This window comes from Corythoichthys intestinalis, chromosome 1, assembly GCF_030265065.1.
Source record: "Corythoichthys intestinalis isolate RoL2023-P3 chromosome 1, ASM3026506v1, whole genome shotgun sequence".
Taxonomy (NCBI): domain Eukaryota; kingdom Metazoa; phylum Chordata; class Actinopteri; order Syngnathiformes; family Syngnathidae; genus Corythoichthys; species Corythoichthys intestinalis.
The window spans coordinates 68,824,936-68,846,061 of NC_080395.1; the positions used below are offsets into that span (position 1 = coordinate 68,824,936).

General features: G+C 40.2%; 1 protein-coding gene across 4 annotated transcripts in view; it reads right to left on the reverse strand.

Moving 5' to 3' along the window:
• Window positions 1-3,405: 3,405 nt before the first annotated feature.
• The window catches only part of LOC130916860 (multiple epidermal growth factor-like domains protein 11), a 345,443-nt gene continuing 327,722 nt past the window's right edge, over window positions 3,406-21,126 (reverse strand). For 3 of the 4 annotated variants that reach the window (XM_057837918.1, XM_057837926.1, XM_057837915.1), the window contains exons 23-25: window positions 18,216-18,269; window positions 17,341-17,559; window positions 3,406-9,310 (exon numbers count right to left, since the gene is read on the reverse strand). In XM_057837918.1, coding sequence (XP_057693901.1) covers window positions 9,126-9,310; window positions 17,341-17,559; window positions 18,216-18,269 — 458 coding nt within the window. In that variant the 3' untranslated portion in view covers window positions 3,406-9,125. The remainder of the gene's footprint in view (window positions 9,311-17,340; window positions 17,560-18,215; window positions 18,270-21,126) is intronic. The other variant, XM_057837935.1, reaches the window with a different exon arrangement.

The window sequence follows — 21,126 nt, forward strand, 5'->3', positions numbered from 1 at the left end:
TAGCAATAATTAAAATATTTATGTCTTGGAAAGTGATGCCTTTTCCTTTGTTCCTTATGTCGTTCAAAATATGTATCTTTCTCCCCTTTTGTGAAACAATTAGGTCCCCCGAAAATAATTGCAAAATAACAAACCAGTGAATAGGATCAATAGAATAAATGCAAGCCAACCAGTTTGACTTTTTATAAAAAATGGAAAAAGAATAGAAATTGATACATAGAATTTTTAGAAAAATTCTAAAAAAAAAAAGAAAAAAAAAGAAAGAAAAATACAGTTGGCACAGACATGGAACTAAACACCACTTTCTCCACTCCTCCTTTTTTTTGAAAGATTATTCAAGTCCTTAAAAATAAAAAATCTGTTCCATAAAGGTGTCCAAAGGAATGGAAAAATATCATATGAGAGTAATTCATCAAAAGATCAAAAACAAAAATCAAAAATGAAAACATAAAAATGGTCTTATACTGGGGAAACTGTATTTATAGGCAGTAGACTTGGAAAGGTATTCTGAAATTAAATTAACTCATCTCTAGATTCTGTCTAATTATCGTTGTATCGTTCGAGTATTATTCTTAACTTTTAACATAAGCAATTTCCCCAGCATAATAAATTGCATTTGGCACGATGCCCGTGTTTGTTTACGTTCTCAAATTTAATTCCTCCCCTCTTATGTAATTTGTTAATTCGATTTCTACTGTGGTCCTTCTCTTAAAAAAAAAAAAAAAAAAAAAAAATTGGTTGCTAATTTCCCCTATAATTTCAAAGCAACAAAATTTACCTACATGGGTCTAGTCTTTTCATCCCCGATCATGAAATTGGTGAAAATGTCTTTTCCCCTTTTTTATTTTATTTTATTCATTTCTTGATTTATTTTTTTGCAAGGATAGCCCCATTCCATCCGCAGGTGACCCAAAAGATTATGTTTTCGTGAAATCTGGCATTTTCAAGTCTTTTTTAAAAACCTAAATCCACTTTTCCATTGTCCCGTATATCAAAATTAACACATGTAGGAGATTCTCCCTCCGCATTCTTCCGGGAGTCAATAGTGGCTAGGGAAGGACTGTCTTATCTATTGTTTTACCAAAACAACCAGAGACTTGAGCTTGAGATGACCCACTTTAAAACTTTGCTCTTTCCTAAACTTTAACCCTTTAGGCAAGGCATCTCAAACATAAATTAGCTTCTATAGACTCCAAATTAAACGGAACTACAAAATAACTCCAAAATCAGTTTTACGAAAGTGCAAAAGGAAAAGAAAATATACTAAATGAAATTATTTCCTTCAAGGGTCAACAATAAAAAGCAAATATCCAAGTTAAAATAAAAATAAAAACTAATAAGACTTACAATTTATCTCATTCTGGGAACGTTATCTCCGATGTAAATTTGGAATCGTGATAAGTGTTATGAAAGAACCATTTGCTTTTTAAAAAAATTTTTTTTCAAAGATGTTCTAGTTACTTTAAGGGGTGTTATGAATGTCAATTAGCTCAAATATTTACAATTCTTATATTGCATTGTTACAGGTTTTATAGTCGCACCCTATTTGATAATTTGTCAATTAACTTTGGTCATGGCCTGTCTCGACAAAGTTGGCCACTTATTTCCTTCTCTATTTTCATAACAGCAAAAATTAGTTCAATTTTAATTGTCTTCTTATATCAAAACTAAAATCAATAAAGTTATCCTGTTGTCCTTTGGATCCCAGCTGAATTCACGACAGCCAATTCTATCAACATGTGATCCAACAGTGACACTTTCCCCATATTCATCATGCTCGAATCCCCTAAAAATTACATTTCAAACTATTCGTTATACTAGAAGCGAGCCATGATATCAATTCCCCGTTACTAACTTTAAGGTGTTCTTTGCTTGTTCTGTTTGCATGTTTGTTATTCTAATAATTGTAAGTTCGTGGTTGAGCGCATCACTTTAATATTCTTTTGTTTCTCTACATTCTTTTGTGAGTAAAAAACATCTTGTTAGGAAAAGCTTTTTTTTTTTTTTTTTTTATCTATAACTTTACCAAACATCCAGGGACTTCAGCCCTCCTTGCTCTGCTTGGCCTGAACAAGAGCAAGAGGGGCCTCCCGCCCATCGGCCCGCGCACCTCATTTTGAACACTGTGTTCCTTTTCTAATCAGATCTACTGATTTTTTGGAATTTTTTACATGTTGTCCCTCTTTGGCTCTCAATTTTATCTTAAATTGTTAAACAAGGACTGGAAAATTCCCAGCCTCAATTCTAGCCTCCCTTAAAATCAATTTTGGCAAAAAACACAAGGGAATGCCGTCGAGGACCCCATGTTGCAAATAGGGGCCGCCGCCGGCCCGCACTCCTTATCTTGAACACAGTGTTCTTTTCTAATCAGATTGCCCAACTCCAGGCGCCATGCCAACGGCTGTCTCCCAGAACGTTAGCAGGGGCGCTTCCTATTTTTTCGGCTTCATTTCGAACAACACTAAGGAAAACAAAACGTCCACTTACTTTAACAAGAGACTACACGACACCATAGCAACTTAACATTGAAACAAAAACAGTGGCAGTCCACCCCGGCTTCCCCATTTTAATTGTCATTTTTTTGTCATGGTCAATCTTAGTGCATTTGTACAACCATCCATCCCGGGTCCCTAACCTATATTTCCGCTGGGCGAATCTACTCATGGCCATGTTTTTGCTACCACAGCAAATTTTCTCGAGGCTCTCTCTGCTGCTGGGCGTCACTCCAAGCGCGGCCTTAACCTATCGTGTTTTGTCGTAGGAACCTGGGGCCCTCGTGAGCCACAAAAGGTGGCTCAAGACGCCACAGTGTGCCTCCCGACGGGTCTTGCACCCACCTTTTAAGGAGGGACCACTCCCTAGGGCGCCTCCACCCAGCTCACAATCCTCCGCCTCGTCAGACGCGAGGTGGGGAACCGCCACGTTCCAGTCCCGGTGAACTTGACCCGGCCTGACGCTGCCTGGCCAGTCAATTCACTTCCTTTGGACAAGTATATGTCTATCCATATAAATATATATGCGCAATTAATCACATATATATATATATGCATACACATACTGCGGGCCACAGCCCCCGTGTCAGATCGGAAACCAACAGTCACAATGAGCTTGCAGCTGCCGATCCCTTGCGATCCTACTAACACTCGGGGGGGGTTCTCACGCACTAATCTACAATCTAATCTACAATTCCATATATATGCCCATATCTATCCCATACACATATATTCATATGTATATGCATACATGCGCATGTATATATTATGTGTGTCCCACCAGATCAAATCGGGAAAACAACAACAATCCGGTGATTGTGTCGCCCAGACGCCAACCAGCATTTGGAAGGGAAGGTTGGGGTTTGGGGAGGGAGGGGGCGACTCACAACCCCTTCTCAATTGCCGTCTCTCGCAATTTAATTGGATTCCAGAGGACACCACGCTTCCTAATCTAACTTATATTACGTGTGTCCCACCAAATCAAATAGGGAAACAACAACAATCCGGTGATTGTGTCGCCCAGACGCCAACCAGCATTTGGAAGGGAAGGTTGGGGGTTGGGGAGGGAGGGGGCGACTCACAACCCCTTCTCAATTGCCGTCTCTCGCAATTTAATCGGCTTCCAGAGGACACCACGCTTCCTAATCTAACTTGTCCTTTTATTTTACTTTTTAAAAAAAATTATTTTTATTTTTTTTAAGTTTTTTTGTGTGTTTTTTTGATTTTCTTTTTTTTTTTATCTATCTTTCGCCCAGCCTAAACTACGCAATGGATGTTGTACTTCATGCACAAATCTATAAAATACCCCTCTAGTGTTAAGAATACTGTTACCAAACTAATTCCCCATATGCCAGAATGCAACATTCACCGTTAGACAAAACACAAAATGGTCGAAGGTCGCTTCAAGTCAACTTTCACCCGCCTTAAATTATGACAAAACGTCTTTTTACCTTTTCGGCTTTTAGCGGTGCACCTAAAAGGGCTCCAGTTGACTCTTCCGCAGCCGTTCGTCCATCCCCTCCATCGTCTGGGCCTATCACGTCGTCAAACCATCACGTAGGGTCACCAACTGAAGGAATTTAGTCCTCCCAGCCCAAACCGCACGGGGAGGCCAGCAACAGAATGGAAATGTGCTCCGCCGCTCGACGCCCCCGAAGAGCCAGGCCAGGAGGAAGCTAAACACCGCGCGTTCCTGTGTTAACCCTTTGCACACTGACTCCATGTTTCAAAAGCTTGAAGAACACTCGCCGAAAACAGGTTGACAATTTATTCGTCGACAATGGTAAAAAACAAGGCAAAAACAGACGACGGAGGGACAATTCTGGATCCAAAACAAGGTTACATGTTTCCGAGCAGAAGAAAATCTGTCTTATCTCAGTGTCCAGTCTTTTTGAAGTCTTTGCTGATGCGGGTCTTGTCGAAGGCGTTTCTGGGCGTTGCTTTTGGGCCATCCCCGCTGTGGCCGGTTTTGGGCGGCTTAGGTTCGTGCGCGGATTGGGACGCCCGCTATCAACTTTGCTGTCCGGGCTGGTTGTACTTGTTTTAGGACAAAGCGCTTTGTCCTTGGAGTTTGCTGGGAGAGCAGATTACCCGAGTTGGTGCGTCACTCTTGTGATAAGACGGCATTGTGTATCTCTTCTATTTCTTCTCATTAAACTGGTTCCTGATGGCGTTTTCATCCACTGCCATAGAGTTAATAAAATACGTTAATATGCGGTATTCCCAAATAGTGCTTTTTTCAGGGTTTTTAGTAAGTGATGCCACTCCAGCGCCATTGCTGTCAATGTTAAAATAACGTGAGAATGGAAGTCGCGAGCAGAAAGCAGGAAGTCAAGTGGAAGTACCTCGGAAACTTGTTACTCCAAATCAAGACCTTCGTGGGTTGATGCATTTGATTTTCATGGATAATTTTTGTGTGACTTTGTTGTCAGCACATTCAACTATGGAAAGAACAAAGTATTTCATAAAAATATTTCATTCATTGAGATCTGCAGCGTGTTACGTTAGTGTTCCCTTTATTTTTTTGGAGCAGTGTAATTCGATTCATTCGTTCCACAGCCCAAAAACCTACGCTAAACCCTTAATAAATACTGCAAGTCCGATTACTAATAGCAATTACACATTGCAAAACAAATGAATTATGAATACACAGTGGAATAATAAGAATATAATACAGGTAATAATGATAATAATAATGTAACTAATCGGGTTCTAATGTGGCAAGTGTGTTTTGCATGCGTTTCCTTAACGCACCGTGTGACTGACGAGAGTGACAGGGGCGGAAGAGTGGGAAGTTTTTTCTTTCTCTTTTCATGATCTGTTGTTGTTCGCGTGTTGTGTTACACAAGTTCTGAAATGAATGATTAAAAACCTGACAATGCTCGCGACATCCTTACCGATGTTACAATAATAGTAATTGTCACCTTTACTTATAAAGACTGGCGAACGGAGGTCGGAGAAGGACCATCGAGATTGTGGACATATTCTGGCCGTATTGTCGAGCCAGTTCACTGATGCTCTCATATTTTTTTTTATCATTTCCTGCTTAATTTCAATGGTAAGCGTGATCTTTTTCCTTTTTTTGACCACCGGCAATAACCTTGTTGGGACCCACGTTGCTTTCCCTCACACGAAAGTCAGCCGTGTGTCCGTCTTGTGCGAAAACAATGAAATCGTGGCGCTGTCATAAATCGTCAAATATGTCGAGACAAATGACGAGTCAAATTTTACTTCGGATGTCGAAAGGATCGTATGTGGAGGTACCACTGCATACCTATTTTTCGCACTATAAGTCACAGTTTTTTTCATAGTTTGGCTGGGGGTGCGACTTATACTCTGGAGCGACTTATGTGTGAAATTATTAACACATTATATAATTTCACATGTTATTTTGGTGTTTTGGAGTGACACTGATGGTTTGGTAAATTTGTTAGCATGTTCTTTATGCTATTGTTATCTGAATAACTCTTACTAGCTCTGTTAACATTATCATTAAAGATGCACCGATACCGATACTAGTATCGGCAGGGGCCGCCGATTCGGCCCAAAATGGTGGTATCGGTATCGGCGAGTACCAACAAAGACGGCGGCGATACCATTTACCGGTGCATTATTATAACATTTGACTGCAGCCTTTTTTTTTCTCTCCTGGCGCTCACTACACTTTGTCTCTGTGTTGTGTGATGACACGTGAACACCAAGCAGCTATCGCTATTGGCCTGCTCCAGACCAATGAGAACGGGCCAATAGCCACTCCTGACCAATGACAAGGCCGCTTGGCTGCGCCGACATGGAGGCGCCGTCATGGCGGCGGTCGGAAAATATTTCAAAATAGAAATCCCGTCAATTAAAATCAATGGCTGCATGCAAGATTTGCGGCCTGAAAGTTTTGAGATGTGGAGTTAAATCGGCCAGTTTCAATACCTCGAACCTGATAAAACATTTGAAGACGAAACGTGAACGAACACAACGAGTTTGAGCCTGCAAGAGCAGGACTGCTATCCAGAGGAAGGGTGCTGGACAGGTGCAACAATCTCTGGTAAGTTCACTATGTCAACTTTACTTGTGTTTTACTTAAAGAAATGCTGCAGTAATTTGGGAACTGTTTCCAAAGTAGGGTTGCCACCTTTCAGAAATAGAATTAAGGGACCCCCCCCTCCCGAAAAAAGGAGGCTAATAGAGAGACGGGATGCTGTGGTCAATTATTATTACTTATAATTGTTAGCGTCGCAAATGCGGAAACATGGTTGGACCTCGAAGCGGACAACAAGCGGGGGATACGTACAAGGTTTTAATGATTGCAAACAAAAAATAACACGCGATCGCAGGATAGTAGAAATAACAAAAGGAGTCCATGACAACAGGTTGACGGAGCTCAATACTACAAACTCGAAGGTTAACTAAGACGATAAGCAGCGAGCCAAAAAGCCTAAATAAAAACACTCAAATACCTGCACAGGGTAGAGGTTACAAACGAGTGCAGCACACTAACAGAAAAAAAACAATGCAGGGGCGTAACAAGCAAATGTAGCGAGACTATAGTGCGAGATGTCAAATGGCGATCAGCAAAGCAAATATCTCGGCAGCCTTCTCTGAGCTCACCCGTGGTTAAATGCTGCGTTGATGAGCCTGCATTGGATTCAGGTGTGACGTCAGGAACGCCCCCACTAACAGCCCAGCAACAAAACATGATCTAACCAGCAGCAGAATGTGACAATAATTTCATGAAATTTGCACTGATTGGCCTTTGAGAGGTTTAAAAAAAAGTTTACTCAGTTCATTCAGAGTTTATTATTATGAACTTATTTTCACTTTCTTACTGTTGGGCTAATATTATACTTTGTACTAGTCTTTTTCCTATTTTGCAAAGTTAAGCAACAGCCTGACAAAGCCTTGATAGCAAGGATTTCACATCCAATTATGTAGCTCTTGGGAAACAAAAAAAAAAAAAGTGGTATCGGTATGGTATCGGTATCGGCCGATACTGCACAGCCAGGTATCGGTATCGGGGCCAAAAAATGGTATCGGTGCAACACTAATTATCATACTGTACACTTATTCAGTATGTTATTCTCTATTATATTTTTATTTTAAATTGCCTTTCAAGATGACATATCCGTTCTATGTGTTGGGTTTTATCAAGTAAATTCCCCCCCAAAATGTAACTTATACTCCGGTGCGACTTATATATGGCGGAAAACAAACAAGACTTGAAAAAGCAGTTTCTGATCTTGCACCCCTCTTTAAAATAAACTGCTGTATTTTAAGCCAAAAGAACTGTTTTGTTTGATAGAACAATATGTCTATATGCTGCAATAGCAGATTCATGGCACATTAAGCCCCTGAACTATTTTTAATTTGTCCGTTTTACCCTGGAAACCCCAGTTTACAGATGTCGCACAACAGCTTTTGTTTCAACCTAGCCATGAAAAGGTAAGTAATTATATTTCTTATTAAAAATGTCTGTCATTTTTAGCTTAGAATCATTAATTGATGTCTAATATATTGTTAAAAAAAAAAGACTTTATTTTAAACTTTTAACCAAATTACGTCACAATGAAAAAAAATGGTGTACGTAAATAAGTCACAGATATCTACCTTTTAACTATGGCCTGATTTTATTTTTTTTGTTACTCTCGCATTTTCCTCGATATGTTAGATGATAAATAACCGATCCAAACAAAGAAACATTGAAAAAAAAAAAACGTTTAGAAGGTTAAATATATGAAAAAGAACATCTCGACCACTCCTTGATGTCTGCGATTTCTGCATCGCAACCCTTGTTATATTACCATGTTTTACCCATAAAATCCCCCCAAAATCCAGCTGTGGCCATTTACAGCTGTGTCTTGACACTCAGTGATACATGCTACATGGAGTTTTTGGATCGAAACAAGGTAAGTACGCGATAATATCTCTTTAAAAGTCATGGCGTCTGTAACTCTGCTCTCACGTGCTCTCACCTCCAGATAGGGTTTTGCTGTTTAAAAAACTTAAAAAAAAAAAAAAGTTCAAATTTTTCTTCCCCCAGAAAATTGAGATTTTAAGCTTTCAAATTATGTATCACACATGCATATATGACAATTTTGAAATTTGGCCAAATTGGGGGTCTCAGAGCGGAACTTCAATTCACCTGAGTGTTTTCCGCCATATGTTTTTTGGGCATTTTATGGCTGGTGCGACTTATTCTCAGGTGTGACCGAAAAATGCGGTAAGTAAAAGTGAGTGTTTGTTATTAATTGTACTTGACAAAATGAATGACTAAATTCATGTCTGTGTGTGCGCACACATGTTCAAATGGGTCCAGGAGATCAGTCTCATCTGAATAGCCCCAAAAGGTACAGAGCTGTATAAAGGCTGACTGAAGCCTATATTTTTCACAAGCTTTTGGGGTGGTGTGAGAAAAAGGAAAACACAAATACGTTTCATAGCACAAAATTGAACATATTTACAATGGCAAAGTATCAAATAGCTGTGCGATGTAGTGGGCACTGCCTCTCCCATCTGTTGTCCTTTCAATTTCCTTTGAACACTACAAACGCAAACTACCTCTTCAAAGTTTCCTCGTATTTCACACTGGATCCAGTTCACAGGGGGACAGGCGTGGAGATAGCTGGGTCTTATCTGGTTGTTCTAGAGCAGTGAACCAGTGGGGCTGCCAGGCAGAGAGGGGCTGTGGCTTTCAGGTGGGCTGGCCCGCACAGGCAGCAGGTCGTAGTGGCTGGGGATGTGGCTGTTTCTGGGTAGGTCATAAGGATTCTGTGGGTAGCCGGGCAACATCACATCTCCAGCTCCTGGCATGATACTGATGGTAGGCTCTGACAAAAGAAAAACGTTGTCACTTTTCTGCTCCGTACAAAGCAATCGAATGCATTTGGATCATTTCAGAACTGGAGGATATTGGACATCTTAATTTTTACTTTTTATTTTTTTATAACTCACAGGCAAAATACTGAAACGTGTAGTTTCCGTGTTAATGCACAAGCTATCAGACCAATTCTAAAAAAATATATAAATAAAAGAATGGGTTACTCCTTAAAGTGCGTATGACACCAAAAAGCATGTTTATTTCATTTTTTACGTGGTGTTTAATGCTCCTGAATGAAAGTGACTGCTTGGATGAGTGCGAAAGCGATCGTTTTATATATTCAGTTTTTTAATCCCGCACCATGCTTCAGTCTCGGGTTTAGGACGAATGTGAATGTGACGTCACCCGGGTCAACATCTCACAATACAGCATTGCTTTATAGAATGCAGATAGACTGCGGATTCAGCTGATTTTGCAAATTAATTTGTTTTTTTTTCGCATTACGCCAGCCAAACAGCTGCAGAAAATTGTTGCTGCACCAGGAAGAAGCGTGTGAGCCTTTTTGTAGTTAGTGGTTTTGTTATATTTTCTGACCTACTGATTCTGGAATGTGTTAGATATAGCTAATAATTTAGCTGATGCCATACAGAAGTGAAATTTCATTAGTAACTACATAAATCTGTCATTGTGCAGAATTACATAAAGGCACTAACCTTTTCTAGATTGTCCACATTTCTGAGAGGACACTGGTGATCATCGAACCCTTGGGTAACGAGGACAAATATGAGAGCAAAATCTTGCGGAATGGCGTACTGCAAGCAACACGTCACTTCCGCTCATTAATATTCATGACATTAGCTACTGTTGCTAAGTAGGGACAAGCCACCGTTTGTCCCTAATAGAAAATGAATGGAAATCGTGTACGAAGGAGATGTTTACAGAGCTAAACCTACAAATTCTCTCCGAAAATGATGTGCCTGGTGCCAAATTCACTGGCAAAGATGTGGAAGAACATAAAAATGTTCAGTTAAAGAGATGGCTTGAGTGTCGAAGGCTGAAAAAGACGAAAAAAAAACGAGCCGACCCAAGCATAGCTTTAGCTTTTTTATCGACGCGACTGACAATGACATTCTCCTGTTTCAACAAGCTATCCTTTACCATCAGCCCTGTCTTTCTTATATATCCTCTTGTTGTCCTACATCTCTTACCGTTCTTGGGGGTAATTTGGTTAGCTTTGTGTAGCGATCACAAATGCTACTCAGTGACAGCCAACGAACACTTTTCATTTTTTCATTGATAACACATCTTAATTCTATAATTTATTCACACTTCCCCCTTACTAAAGTTGTTATTTATATATAAAACAGAAACGGTAACAGTGGCAGTCAGATACCATTGTAATTCTTTTCAGGTCATTCATTGTCAGGCAGAAGCTGTACGGCACAACGTACGCAAAAAAAATAAGTTAAAAATATAAAAATGGCTTTCCTCTTTGTCCTCTGAAAGACCATACCAACCCAACATAATGTTTACAGCATATGAAATGTGAATGGATTCACCAAGCTGGTGTTAAAGTCAAGGCAAGTTAATTCGGTCTTCAAATTTTTTCCTCCCGAGTTTTTGGTTTCCGGAAACGTATGAAGAAAACATCCTTCATGTGTCGTAATGTCTAGAGTCGTTTCTACAAGTTCCAAAAAAGCAATGCGTGATCGGCATGTTCGTTTTTGAAAGATTACTGGAGAATAGTAGCACTAATTATGTTGTGTCTATGCGAGGGCGGGTCTATAATGTCCCACTTCGGCTTTACGATGCGACGTCATGGTCTAAAAATAGCCTGCGTGCGGTACGCCATTGGAGGTAACCGCTTCAGAAAGTTTTAAATTCTTAGTCTTATGTTAATATGGGAGTTAAAAGTTCAATTTTCATGTTCATTGTTTTGCTTATAAAACAATAATTAGGAACTTCTTGAGGTTGGCGGGCCGTGAGTTCCAAATAGAAACTTGGACTACCAAAACTGTACCCCATAACAAGCAACAGGACAACAGTAGCTGTGGGGCCTTGGTACTAAAGGTAATGATTTTAAGATTTCGGAGTCCCTGCAATAAACTTTGCTGTTGTTGTTGTTTAGCACTGATATGTAACAATGCCTAAAATGCCATTTCACAGTTTGCGGACGAGTATATGGCCAATGGAGATCTAAGGCAGACCCACCTTCCCGAAGTTCTGAAGGCTCGAGGAGATATAGCCTGTACCCTCCTACAGGCTGGGAGTCTGAGATGTCTGTTTAAATTTTAAAAAATGTCTGAAACTTCATCAGTCTCCTCACCTCACATAATTGAACTCCTGATTGCTTTCAATGTCACTATTTACTTTGAAAGCCATCCAAAGAACAGATCTGAGGATCTGCTGCTGTGCTTTGTCCTCTCCTGCCATCATTGATCCCTTATTAGGTTTGTCACGATAAAAAAAGTGTTTAAAAAGGTAATAAAATTCATGTGGCAGGTCTTAAGCTCTGTTGCTCCAAGTCTTTCAAAAAGTATGTTTATATTCATAATAGACTACCATCCTTTAAATAGTACTGTCACTGTAGGTAGCATCTTTAACAGGCTTATAACATCCTTTTTTTTCTTTTAAAATGGTCTTTAATAGGTTTAAGCATAGACATCATAATCATATAGCCTACTATGAAGTCTGAATTTTCCCCAGTATGACTTTCAAATAGGCTTGAAATGGAGTAAGTATTCTTAAAAAGACTTATTTAGCGGACAAAAAGCCTGTTAAAAATGTGCCATATATAGTAAAATATTCGACTCTTGCCCTCTTCATCCCTCTGCTGAGCGGTTCAATGAGTTTTTCACTAGTTGACATCTGATCCATTTGAAGTGCATGGGAGGTCCTCCCACTCAAAATGGATGTGACGTCTTCAGCTGTCAATGGCAGAGAAAGGCAAAACCGTTAAAGGACGTAACAAGCCTATTAAAATGCTAATCGTAATAGAATATCAGTACGAGTGACTTTAGAAGCCTGCTAAAATATGCTAATTATCTTTAAAATTAGTGCTTCGGCAGTCAGTGGCAGTACCTAACTAAACGTGTCAAACGTACTGTATGCTCCATTTGTTCGATGGGACACCTTGCATCGACCCCGCGGTCGAGTTGAGGAGCTGTCAAAAACGGGGCTCCTACTTCGACAAAGGCTCCCCATTCGTCAGAATACCGGCAAGAAATTCTACCTACTTTCACCCCTGCTTACATGAGATTTAATTAGAAGGTTTGTGTCATGTTTGTCCTCCTACAGAAACCATACTAAAAGAATAAATATATTTCACTCCCACATCTTTGTCCATTTTCAAACATTTTTGAAAAAGCTTCAGGGAGCCACTAGGGCAGAGCTAAAGAGCCACATGCCGCTCTATAGACCCCAATCACGTGACGTCACAACTCCGCCCCCCTGACTGGTGCCGCCATATTGTCCGTCAGCTCATCGTGTTTACATATTACCGCTACGTACATTCCTCCTATTACTGCGTGTTTTTCTGCTTGTCTAAGGAATCACCGCCTAGTAAACGAACCCAAAAACCTTCCTGACAATCGTTAACATTGATTAATCAAAAAGGTGAAGGCATGTGTGGCGGTTGGTTACAGTAACAGAGAAGATAAACTGTCATTTTAGTAGTTACTGTGTGGCCATTGTTAAAAGGGCAAATCTCTAAAGCAGCACGGTCTCGCTCCATGATGCGTTTGTGTCGACAGCCGTCATTTCTGTTCAAAGATGGTTATGTGGTGCAGTCCACGATTTGTTACTAAAATACAGTACTAATATTTTGTGTAAATTAATTATTTAAAACTGATCTTACAGTTGTAAATCCATTACTGTAATGCGTCCATGAAAACATTTGATGTTTTGACGTCAATAAAGCGTTATAAATAAGCGCTCCCGTCAGGGGGGACTTTTCACGCAGGGTAGCTATTTTTCGGCACGCACCGGCCCGTTGTCGATCAAGTTTCATTTTACAATCAATCAATCATTCATTCAAAATTTATTTATATAGCCCTTTACAAAACCCGAAAGGCCCTCAAAGTGCTTTACAACAAAACATGGCTCAAGATAAATAAAAGGCAGGAAAATATTATACAATGACATTTTAAAAAATAAAATAAAACAAAGAGCGCATCGCAATAACATTCCAGCAAGTAAAACAATAAAACCGATAAAATCGAAAAAACATTAAAAAAGCCCTTAAGCTAATAAAACCAGGCTATCCTAATCTTTGTAAAAGGCGAGTCTAAAAAGGGATGTATTTAGCCGAGACTTAAAAAGACCTACATCCGTGGTGGTGCGGATTTCGGGGGGAAGGCTGTTCCACAGCCTGGGGGCAGCAACCGCAAAGGATCGGTCTCCCCACTGTTTAAGTTTTGACCTTGGAACATCTAAAAGAAGCTGGCCGGTCGAGCGAAGAGTCCTGCCAGAGTTACGAAAAGTTAAAATTTCCGATAGATAAGATGGAGCCTGGCCATTAATAGAATTAAAAACAAACAGTAAAAGGTTGAAATCAATTCTAAAATGGACTGGAAGCCAGTGGAGTGATGATAGCATGGGGGTAATATGCTCACGTCTAGGTGTACCTGTTAAAAATCGAGCAGCAGCATTTTGAACAAGTTGCAGCCGAGAGATCGAGGACTTGGGTAGGCCAACATAAAGTGCATTGCAGTAGTCCAGCCTTGAACTTATAAAAGCGTGAATTGCTTTTTCAAGGTCATGGCGACTAAAAAAAGGCTTCACTTTGGCTAAGAGACGAAGCTGGAAAAAACTTGCTCTTACAACGGAACTAATCTGTTTTTCAAAGTTAAGCTTGCTATCGAATATCACTCCGAGATTTTTAACGTGTGTCTTAAAAATGTCAGCCGGAGCGCCAGAGTTGGGCTCAAGGGCTTTCATCATGGAAGGTGTGCCAAAAGTAATAAATTCAGTTTTGCTCTCGTTAAGGTGTAAAAAGTTTTGTGCAAGCCACTGCTTCACATCAGATATGCACCCTATCAATTTAGCAAGAGCAGGTCTCAGGGGCAGATAAAGCTGCAGGTCATCAGCATAAAAATGAAAAGCGATATTATGTTTTTTTATAATTGATCCTAAAGGTAGGAGATAAAGCGCAAAAAGAACAGGCCCTAAAATAGAGCCTTGCGGTACCCCGCAAGACAGAGAAGTTTGTGAGGAGGAAAATTTCCCCAATCATTACCGAGAATGTTCTATGTTGTAAATAGGATTCAAACCATTTTAAAGCGTTACCACGGATACCTATGAAATGTTCTAAACGAGATACAAGGACTGAATGGTCAACTGTATCGAATGCTGCTGTGAGGTCCAGTAAAACAAGGATAGCCGGGTTTCCATTATCCACAGAAAGAGCAATGTCGTTATGTACTTTTAACAATGCTGACTCAGTGCTATGTCTGGACCTAAAACCTGATTGGAACTTGTCAAGGGTGGAATTTGTCTCTAAGAAGGTTTGCAATTGAATAAAAACAACTTTTTCTAAAACTTTGGAAAGGAAAGACAAGTGGGAGACAGGTCTAAAGTTGGACAGCACAGAGGAGTCGAGATGGGGTTTTTTAAGAAGGGGTCTGACTACAGCCTGTTTGAAGGCAGCTGGGACAGAACCGGAACTGAGAGAGGTGTTTATGAGAGACAGCAGACTTGATCCAAGGCAACTAAAGACTTCCTTCAGAAGCCTAGCTGGTATTACGTCTAATGGACAGTGACAACGGTGCCGATTTTGGGTACCAAACTCCTCATCGTGACATAAACTGGAGTATGATTGGAAATTTTGTGGTCTCACAACGCACGGGACGGGAGGAAACATCGGTTTGGGCATCAAATATGGATCTGGCGACTGGAACGATAAGCTTTTCCAAATAACGGCTTTTATGCAACTCATCCAATGAGTTTACAGCGTCTGAAAGCACCGAGGCTTCCATAATTTGCAAGTGAATCCACCTTTAGAAACTACGATCATTGACAATACGGACACACAATGACGGACAATATGGCGGCACAATACAGCGATCAAGTGATTGTGTGACGTTGGTGATTGGGATCTATAGCTGCAGGTTGCCGACCCCCGAGCTAGATGAACAGCTAACTTTCACTGCTAACATTAGAATGGCTATGTAACCCAAATATTGTAAAGATCAGATAAACCAAGTAATCTACAACCCCTAGCAAAAAGTATAGAATCACCAGTCTCGGACAAGCACTCACTCAGAAATTTTATCATGTAGAACAGACTCAGATGAAAAGCTTGAAAAAATAATGAATTAGGTCAAAAGTGCAACTCTTTAGCATTCAGAAACACTAAAAGAAATGAATAAAAAACATTATGGTGGTCAGTAAATGTTACTTTTATAGAGCAAGTGCAGGGAAATATATGTGGAATCACTCCATTTTGTGGAAAAAAAACATGGAATCATGAGAAACAAACAAAGAAATAACAATCAAAACACATCTCTAGTATTTAGTAGCACCACCTCTGGCTTTTATGAGAGCTGCAATCTCCAAGGCATGGACTTGATGAGTACTCTTCATCAATTTGGTGCCAACTCTCTTTGATTGCAGTTGCCAGATCATCCTTGCAGGTCGGAGCCTTGCTGTGGACCATTTTTTTCTCATTTCCACCACAGGTTTTCGACAGGGTTAAGATCTGGGCTATTTGCAGGCCATGACATTGACTGGATGAGTCTTTCTCCAATGAATGCTTTAACAGTTTTAGGTCCGTGGCATGATGCATTGTCATCTTGGAAAATGACAAACATATTTTCAATTGAAGGGATAATGAAGCTGTCCAAAATTTCAATGTAAACTTGTGCATTTATTGAAGATTTTACCACAGCCATCTCCCCAGTACCTTTGCCTGACATGCAGCCCCATATCATTAAGGACTGAGGGAGTTTTGATGTTTTCTTCAGGCAGTCCTCTTTGTAAATCTCACTGGAACAGCATTAAACCAATGTTCCAACATCATCACCTTGTCAAGAATCTGCATTGGACAAGGTGATGATGCTGGAACTTTTGTTTGGTGCTGTTCCAGTGAGATTTATAAGATGACTGCCTGAAGAAAACATCAACATTCCCTCAGTCCTTGATGATATGGGGCTGCAAGTCAGGCAAAGGCACTGCAAAGATGGCTGTGGTTAAATCTTCAGTAAATGCACAAGTTTACATTGACATTTTAGACAGCTTTCTCATCCATTCAATTGAAAATATGTTTGTCATTTTCCAAGATGACAATGCATCATGCCACAGAGCTAAAACTGTTAAAGCATTGCTTGAAGAAAGACTCATCCAGTCAATGTCAAGGCCTGCAAATAGCCCAGATCTTAACTCTATTGAAAACCTGTTGTGGAAATTGAAAAAAAAAAAAAAAAAAAAAAAAAAAAAGGTCCACAGCTAGGCTCAGACCTGCAAGGATGATCTGGTTACTGCAATCAAAGAGTGTTGGCACCAAATTGATGTCCATGCCTCAGAGACAGCAAGCTGTCATAAAAGCCACAGGTGGTGCTACTAAATACTGGAGATGTGTTTTGATTGTTATTTCTTTGTTTGTTTCTCATGATTCCATTTTTCCCCTCAGAATGGAGTGGTTCCATATACAGTATATTTCCCTGCACTTGCTCTATAACAGTAACATTTACTGACCACCACAATGTTTTTTATTAATTTCTTTTAGTATTTCTGAATGCTAAAGAGTTGCACTTTTGAACTAATTCATTATTTTTTCTAACTTTTTATCTGAGTTTGTTCTACATGATAAAATTTCTGAGTGAGTGATCGTCCGAGGCTGGTGATTCCATACTTTTTGCTAGGGGTTGTGTGTATTAAAGACGTCACTTTCGATGTGTAATCTGAGCTAATCAAGCCTTTGATTGTTCATTACCTGTTTGTGATAAACATAATGCAAACAAGTGAAGGCTTATTTTTCAAGACTTTTGAAGCCATGTCCTCCAATTCTGCAATGACCCAGTCGCATTTGAGTTTTACTGGTACCCATGTTGTAGATATTGTTAGTAGGCACATTGGCACTGGAAGTGGTGATGATGGTCGCAGTACAGCAGCGTGCCAAATGTTCACGGTGAGCTGGTGATTTCATCTCTACGTAGCTGCTCTCCGAGTGTTTGCACGCTAAGCCGGGCGGGTCGTTGATGGTGGCGTACGGATTTTCGCTGTTCAGGGAGCAGGTGCTGGACATGGAGCTCTTCATGTAATCTAACGGAGGAACAAACGCAAAGTTTAGTGTCTGTGGTTGCATTGGGCAGAAATCGTTGAATCATCCTCATCCCGTACAATGATCTGTGTGATGTTTCATGTTAATTCCAGGGAACATTTGAAACAAAATTGAAAGTCAGAAAGGGTAAATATGGGTTAAAAGGCTGTACTCCGGTGAAGCCTAAAGGAAGAGCAGCACACAATGTGAGATTCTGTGAATGAGTTTGGGAAGAGGTTGGGGGTGGGACACGAAGGAGAGGAATCGGCTACAACCTGCAGACACAAATATACTGTATTTGTAAGGACAAGCTCATACACCAAACACCGGCCGATGAATGAACCAATGAGGACGCGAGGGATTTCCTTGCTGCACGTCTGCATATGTGTGTGGATGGACATCATTTATATAGCACCCACCAAAAAAGTACTAAAAGTGCTTTTAAAAGGTCATCTTGTTCAATTATTTGCATACCAAAAGATATTGGCCAATATTTGTGAAGCAGCAGAGGGTTTAGCACATCTGGGAAGATGGTGTTCTGTTTTTGAAGGGGAACTGATAGAAGCAGGAGAGGCAACCATTGGAAGGGAAAATAAGTGGATTGGGTGAGGATCATTTGGTGATGAAGCCACGAGTTCAGGAGCTCCTTGCACTGTACCTCTATAGTAAGGCTCCACTTGGTAACTGTAACGCCGGTCAATGCAGTAGACGCCTGAATGGTAGTAACAAGGAACAGTCAGAACAATGTAAACAAGGAAGAGGGCTAGGGTCATAAATGCATTTATTCTCCATTTTTATGTGTGTTTCCATGGAAAAAGAACATCTAGATCAGGGGTCAGTAACTTTTAGAACTCAAGAGCCATTTCTACTAAGCCTGAACGATATATCGTTTAAACATCGCCATCGCGATGTGCGTGTGCGCAATAGTCCCATCGCAAGCACGTGCGATAGTTTTTCTTATTTTTTTATCCACATACGCCTCACTTTCTGGTCCGCGCACAGCCTACTACCCTCCCGCTCCCAGCCTTTTGATCCTCTCAGTCACTGCGGCACAACGATGGCTTTGATCTGGCCAAAGAAGCAGACTTCACACGGGCATCTGTCAATCATCGTTTAACTTGTTAAACAGTTGCAAGGAAGCCGCGCTGGAATGAATGTGTGTACTGTGGGGACGTTGGAGACATTTAAATGCCAGAAGTGATCATGAGGAGTTTGAAATTTCTACATGTCACTTCAACGGTCACAGCTAAAGTAGATAAACAGAAGCATTTAATAAAGCCAAGCATTTATCTGCTACAGTACTTTATTCTTGTTCAAAAATGATTTGGTTGGACAGTTATGTTTAAAACTTATCATAATTATGACATTTGAAGTGCTTAAAAACCATTTATTTATATACATTTTTAAAAATCACTTTGGGGGGAAAAGTGAGAAAAAAACATGTCTTATATGTATCTCTTTCCAATGCTAAATCTGAATAAATACACTGGGCACAAAAAACACACAAAAAAAAAAAAAACAAAAAAAAAAAATGGGGGCGGTGCGCTACTTCGCGGTTTTTCACTTATCGCGGCGGGTTCTGGTCCCCATTAACCGCGAAAAACAAGGGATGACTGTACACTGTGGTGACGGTGAGTCATCTAAAGTCTTTCCAAACAGCTATTTAAGTCATCTTGTGAAAATTTCTTATATATATACATTTTTTTTAATATGGCAATATAATATCGCAATATATCGCAAACCCCCAAAAAATCGCAGCAATAGTTTTTTCCAATATCGTTCAGGCCTAATTTCTACCCAATTTCCACGGAAAAGACAGGCATGAAAATCTGTCACCATTTGGCGAAATTTGCCGTTTTGATGTCATAAAGGGTGACCTAAGTGAATTGTGTAGATCCGAGGAGAAAACTTTTAAGGGGGTGGGGTGGGTCGGGAGATTGTTTTAATGTCGGATGCCTGGTATGCAAGCAGGGAAAACGGCACAAAGCCATAAAAGCGCACCAGAGGTGCCAAATCATTGACTTATTTCAACGAAACAAAGGAGGGTACACTGTTGTGTCCTGTCTCTTCAATGCCAAGCTTGGCTGCACGTCGGCCGTGAATGATCACCTAAAGCGTCGTCACCCAGTTGTAATTTTGGAAGACGACAGGAGACAATTACAAGCTGGCAGATCGTAAGTCCATTTAACTAACGACATGTTTTATTGAAGTTGCTAAGCCTGTCGCGATATGCAATGAGTCCGGTAAATAAAAATGAGGGCGGTAATTTTCACGGCTGTGTTTCATTGCCGCGCGCGCGCTTGCATGCATACACTTCAGCGTGCGTGCTGATGGCATATGAGACTCCAGTTCCTTTCACAGACATTTATTGGTCATTAACATGCCGTAGAATTAAAGTTCAGACATTCAAAATAAGGAAACGCATCTATATTAAACTGTAAATGTTAGCATTGTTACATATAGGCTAATGGGGAAAAAAGACAACCTACTTTAACCTGCTATTAAACATTGGCAGTCTTTTCCAAAATGCAAACTTGCGGTTAAAAGGTGACACTTCAAACATGAAAAATCACTGGCATACAAACGACAAAAAAAAAAAAAAAAAAGAAAACAAATTGAATACTGACACCACATGCAAGGACAAAAAGAGTTTTTTTGCGGAGTGCAAAGCTTATGGTTAGCGGTTTAGCGAACATACTCCCGATGAAGATTTCAAAATATAAGCACGTGATGTTTGTCAGAGAATGACAATTTCTGGAGTTAATCCCACATACTTTAGAATTCAGATTCTACACTAAGAATAGCGTTAAAATGACCCTTTATGACAAATCTGATTGGCAATGAATAATTATTATACTACTATTATATATAGTAGTATACTATAATATTAATGATAGACATTTTTTTGAGAATTGTTTTGAAAAGTCAGTGTTCTGAATCTGTTTACATTCCATTCTTTTGCACAAGTTATTGCTCTCAGCATTTGACCTCATTGTTTATTTGTTATTTGTTGTTGTTATTTATGTGCTTATTTGTACTTTAATGAAGAATTTAAGTGTTCCAAAATGTTTATTTGAATTGATAAGCGTCTTCAAAAAATTCATTGCTAAGTTAGTAAAAAATGGAGGGGAAAAATTATTAGATTAGTCGACTAATCATAAAAATAGTCGGCTGACCTCTGATTGAGGAGGAACAATGTGGCTTCCGTCCAGGCCGTAAAACAACAGACCAGCTCTCTGCTCTTGCTGGAATCCTGGAGGGGCTTGGGAATATGCTCACCCAGTCTACATGTGCTTTGTGGACCCGGAAAAGTCATACGACCGGATCCCCCGGGATATACTGTGGGAGATACTGCAGGAGTATGGGGTGAGTGGGCCTCTCCTTAGGGCCATCCAAATCCCGGAACACCCAAAGTGAGAGTTGTGTCTGTGTCCTCGGCAGTAAGTCAGACTTGTTCCAAGTGGGATTTGGCCTTAGCCAGGGTTACACTTTGTCACCAATTGTGTTCGTCATTTTTATGGGCAGGACATCAAGGCATAGACGTTACGTGGGCTGAGGATTGCATCGCT